This window comes from Penaeus monodon, unplaced genomic scaffold, assembly GCF_015228065.2.
Source record: "Penaeus monodon isolate SGIC_2016 unplaced genomic scaffold, NSTDA_Pmon_1 PmonScaffold_96, whole genome shotgun sequence".
Classification (NCBI taxonomy): Eukaryota; Metazoa; Arthropoda; class Malacostraca; order Decapoda; family Penaeidae; genus Penaeus; species Penaeus monodon.
The window spans coordinates 9,347-15,000 of NW_023664991.1; the positions used below are offsets into that span (position 1 = coordinate 9,347).

At 40.1% G+C, this 5,654-nt stretch overlaps 1 protein-coding gene across 1 annotated transcript in view; it reads right to left on the reverse strand.

Moving 5' to 3' along the window:
- Window positions 1-285: 285 nt before the first annotated feature.
- Window positions 286-5,654, reverse strand: part of LOC119572092 (sphingomyelin phosphodiesterase-like) — a 15,450-nt gene continuing 10,081 nt past the window's right edge. The window contains exons 9-11 of the mRNA XM_037919089.1: window positions 2,847-3,026; window positions 1,978-2,127; window positions 286-509 (exon numbers count right to left, since the gene is read on the reverse strand). Coding sequence (XP_037775017.1) covers window positions 286-509; window positions 1,978-2,127; window positions 2,847-3,026 — 554 coding nt within the window. The remainder of the gene's footprint in view (window positions 510-1,977; window positions 2,128-2,846; window positions 3,027-5,654) is intronic.

Here is a 5,654-nt window from a genome sequence, read left to right on the forward strand (position 1 = left end):
GCTAGAGACGAGAACTCCCTATGAGAACTCAAAATTCCCCGGACGTCTTTTTGTCGTCCTTTCTGCTTCTCGTCAGTAGTTTCAAGCAGGGTTTCAGGTCATTCCTGTGGGGGAAGCGGCCGACGCCCGAAAAAGGCGTTTTGCTGGTGGGCACTGGTGTCGCCCCCCGGGGCCCATGTACGGGTCCCCGTTTACGAAGGGGCCGGAAGAAGCTTTTGCTTTTCAGTTTAATATACTTTTAAAAGGCACGCACACAAAAGTAAATTTTAATTCGTTCTTTTTCATTTAAGACACCTTTTCCCTACTTGTAGTAAAAACTCGAAGAGGCCTGTGGGCCCCCCATGCCTCCGCCGGGTCCTCCCAAAATCGGCGGGCGTGGGGGCGGCCTTTCCGAAACGCGTCCCGGGCCGAGTAGGGGCGCTCCCAGTGAGCCTCGCGCTTGCCGCGCCCCCGCCCAATTTCAGGGACGAAACGTCTCGTGGCCCAGAAACGAGTTTTTGGCGTGGAGGCTTTAAATTCGTGGAGGAAATGATTTTCAGGAAAGAGAAACTCTTCCGTAAATCAGACAAAGAGAGGGGAAAAAAAATTTTTTTTCAAATGCGTGTGTCGGGGCCTCGGCTCGAAAAAATACAAACGGTTTCGTTTTACTTTTTTTTTTCCTGCTCAGGCCCCAGATTTTAAAAAAACGATCTGCCCAAAAAATGTGTGTGAAAAGGGGAAGAGAAAAGAGAAAGAAAAGAGAGAGCAGAGCAGACAGAGAGAGACAAGAAACTGCAACAGAGAGGCTTTCAGAGAAAAGGCCCCCCCCCTTGGTGGTGCCCGGGCCTGTCCCCTCCACGTGGTAGACTTGTGGCGGGGGGAGGTATCCAGGGCCCGCCCCGGGCTCGGCGCCACGTGGGCCACGCCGACGGGGCGCTCCCCGGGCAGGGAAACCTCAAAACCTCTTCCAAAAGGGGTGTTGCCCGAAGAACTGGGCCGCAAAATCACGTTCTCGTACCTGCAAAAGACGCTTTAGGGCACCCCCCTCTGCCTGGGGAAACCACTTCACGGGCCCTTTTTTCGTGCAAGGAGGCTTTTTTTTTTTTCTTTAAATAATTTATTTTTATATAATTCAGGGTTAAAAAAAGGTTAACATTGATGAAAAATAGCTTATCACGGAATTTTTATTTAAATGATTACGGGTTATTATCTTTATCATATCATCATTCCCATCACTCCCTCCCCCCCCCCCTCCCCCCCAAAAAAAAAACCCTACTCTAACTTTCCCTCCTGTCCCCCTTTACTCTTAACACTCGCTCCCCCCCTCCTATTTTAAACCCCCCCCATACCTTCTTCCTTTCCTTTTTCCCCCTTCTTCCCCCTCCTTATTTTTTCACTTTTCTTTTTTCCCCCTACCCTCCCTCCCTCTCCCTCCTTATTTCCCCTTTTCCTCCTTCACTCTCTCTCGTCCCCCCTCCTCCATCCTTTTTCTCCCCTTTCCCCCTTCCTCTCTCTCGCTCCCTCTTCCCCCCTTTCACCCACTCCCTATTATTCCCCCCCGTCTCCCCTTCATTTCATTAGCCCCCCTCTGTTTCCCCCCCGCCCTTCTCCTGCCCCTTTTCATTCTAGTTCTTTTTAAGCCGGTTTCCCTCCCCTTTTTTCACCTCCCGCCCCTTTATTTTTTTCCGGGTTTTCTTTGCCTTCTATCTTTTTTTTTTTTTTTTACTTCCTCTTTCCTTCCCTCTTCTACCTTCCTCTACCCCCCCCCTTTTTGCCCCTTCCCTGTCTTCCTAGTTCCTTTTTTCCCCTTCTCCTACGTCTCCCCCCTCATCTTCATCTTTTTCCCTCCATCCTTTCTCCTACCTTCTTCCCTCTCCTCCCTACCCTGTCTCCCCCTTTTTATACCCTCTCACCCCTTCCTCTCCGCCCTCCCCGCCCCTCCCCGCCCCGAGCCCTCTTTCCCCTTTCCCCTCACCTGACAACGATCCTTTTTAAAACCTCCCTTTAAACCGGGCCCCCTTTCCGCGGCCAGGTTCCCGGCGGCACGTGGCCCAGAAGGTGGACCACCCCCCGCGCCCTCTGCCTTCCCAGCTCCCCCTCGAGCCAGGCCAGCACTCCCGCGGGGTCCTGGAGTCCTGTACGGGGCACCTGAAAGGGGCATCACCTGGCTTAACACATCCCACACAGCCCAAAACACACCCACATATATATATATACTTTACAACAAATATATATAAAATATATATATATATATATATAAAAATTTTATATATATATATATATAATATATATAACATATATTATATATATTTGATAGATAGATAGATGATAGATAGATAGATAGATAGATAGGGTTTTTTGGTGTTTTTGCATCTAAATTTACCCATTTCTTCACACAAGGAAAGAAATTACACAAATTTATGAATAAAAAATAAAAAATAAAATATGAATTTTCCCCGAATAAGAATAAATTAAACCTAAATGAATTGGGGAAGTTTTTAGAGAAATTGATTTTCCATTTTAATGAAAAGGCAAATCAGACAGAAAAGCATATCATTAAAATGATAAAAAAAAGGAATGGGACTTTTGGGCCCAATTTGGGTTTTATCTTTTCCCCTTATTGTGATAATAAACATATTATCTTCCTAAAAAAATTCCCTTTCCCTTTCCCCCATTCTTGTTCCCATGCCGTGTCTGAAATGTCAAAAAGTGTCTGAGGACGCCTGCCCCCAAAAACCCTCCACGGCTCCCCTCGTTCCCTTCAAAAGGGAACCCCGCCAAGCGACCAACTTTTCCTATTAAGACCCGAAAAAACCAGACTCACACGTTGGGGGTGTACCCCAAAGAGGGATTTGAACGCGATAAACCCTGGGGCCCGGGCTTGACCGGGGACAGATTTAAAAAACGCAGCGGTACACTGTAAAAGTTTTCGAGCAAGGGTAGCAGCTCCGACCACCGGGCAGCCTTTTCCGGGTTAGAGCCAGTCTGCTGAGAGCCCCTGGGGCACGGTCCCGGGGGCTCGGGTACCTGCCAGGGCGACAGGTTAGCTGGGGGAGGAAAAGGGACGATTGACAGTTTAGAAGGGCACAAAATATAGGTCCCCAGAATGAAATAAACACAAAGGGAAGTAAAACCTCTTTTTAAACGTCCCCAAAAGGGCTAAAACAGTTATAAGTTGATTTGTATTTATCTTCAAGAGGGAAAAAAAAAATTAATAATATATGAATATAATAAATATATATAAAATATATATTTTAAAATTATAATAATTTAATATATACATTTTTTTTAAAAAATATATATATATATTAAAAATATAAAAATATAAAAAATATAATATATATATAAAAATTATATCCTCCCTCCCTCGCGTGCCCCACTAGGTGTATATATATGCAGAATGTTTGACCTACATACATTCATATATAAAAATATATATAATATATATTTAATATTTTATAATATATATATATATATATATATATAATTAAAATATCATATATATTATATATATTATATAAAATATATATATAATATATATATAATATATATATATAAATAATACATAATATATAAAAATATTATATATATATATTATATATTATATAAATCCTATATAATAATATATATTTTATATATATTATATATTTTATATTTTTATATATAAAAAATATATGCCCTGTATGTTGTTTTTATTCTGCATAATATCAAAAATTTTGACAGTGTTTTTTCCCTTTTTCTTCTTTTGTTATGCAAAACCGGGTGGGGTTTAAAAAATTTCCTCCTCTTAAAATTCACTATCAGGCAGCATCCCTTTTTCCCTTTTCTAATGTGGGAAACTTCTGAAAACCCACGAGGGGGCTAGGAGGGTTTTCATTCATACAAGTTGGTTTTTTGGGACGGTATTATATATATATATATATTATATATATATATATTATATATATATATGATATAAAATATTATATATAATTTTTATAAAATATTTTATATATATATATAATATATTTTATATATAAAAATATAATAATATATATATATATACATTTTTATATAAATTTTTATATATATATATTATATATAAATATTATATAAAGATATATATATATTATATTATATATATTATATATATATAATATATATTTTTTTTAAAAAACAAAAAAATATAATATATTTTTATTTTATATAATTTTAAAATATTTTATATATATATTATATAAAATATATATAATTATATATATATATTCTTCTTTTAAAAAGGTAGGTTCATGTCTTTAGCCGCCGTGGTCACAGGCATGATACTTAATTGTAGTCCCTTTATGTTGTTTATGCTTTTTGGAGTGAGTACCCGGGGAGGGTTTCCCCCGTTCCTTTCCCCGGAGAGTGCCGGTGGTACCTTTTTTTGGGAATAAATTTTCTCTATTTATCCGGGCTTGGGACCAAACACTTGAAATTTGGGGTGGCTTGGCCCCCAGTTGGGTAGGTAGGGAAACAAGGGAAGTTCCTTGCCCAAAAAAACAACGCGGCGGTCCCCCGGGGGACCCCGAACCCTCGAATTCGGGGTTGCCCGTCGTGACGTTTAGAAATCCCGGGCGCTCTAAAATTCGGCCAACCCCGGCCCTTTACGATCATTGGGGCCCCCCCCCTTTCCCTGTTTTTTCCCTTTTCAATTTAGAGCGGTGGGTTTTCCTTGCCCTTTCCCCCCGGGGTTTTTATCGAGTCACCTCTCTATTTACCCGGGAAATGACTTGAGCTGGCTTGGACTCAAAGGGCCCGGGGAGGGGAACGGGGTTTAATTTTTTGCCCAAGGGAAAAACGCGCCCGGGCCCGGGGACTCCCAACCCTCGAACTCAGATTGCCGTCGTGACGTCTTGAGTCCGACGCTCTAACCCTTTTGGCCACCGCGGCCCCATTATTATATATAAAAATTTCATATATATAATATATATAAAATTATATATATATATAAAATATTAGTATATATTGAAAGGGCGAAAAAATTAAAGGATTTAAAAAAAACAAAATTATGTAACGACTATTGAAATTTGAAATCCCCGGCAATATTTACGGGGTAATAAGTGAAAATTTTGAACGAGGCGAAAGAGTTTTTGTATAAAAGTCTGACCATGATGGTTAAATTAATACCCCCTATGTTGTGGATGCTTACTCATATTTCACGAATGGAAGGCCCCCCCGACTCCCTTTCAAAAGAACTACATTAAATTTTAGTGTGGGCGGGGCAAAATGTTCAAATTTTAAATTTAGGGTTTTTGGAAATAAAAACCCAGTGAAAAACCCCCGAACAAAAGAGAAATTTTAAAAAGAATAAAGAACGAAAAGAAAAAACTTCTTGTGATAATGTGATACAAAAAAAAATGAAAATGCGAAATTGATATAAAAAAAATAGAATTTTGGGGGCGGAAAAAAAAAAAAGGAAAAGAAAAAGTCAAACTCGAACTATGCGAACCCCGCTCCCCCCAGGTGAGTTTGGGGATACTCCTGGCTTGACGAAACAGAAACCCCTCACCTGTGGGGACTTTCCTGTAGAAAAACCCCCCCCTTTGGGCATTTTGTACCTCGTAAAAAGAAAAACCCCGGTAAGGAAAACTCATTTGGAGAGAGATAGTCCCCAAATGGGCACAAAATTTTTTAAATGAAAAAGAATAAAAGTGCCG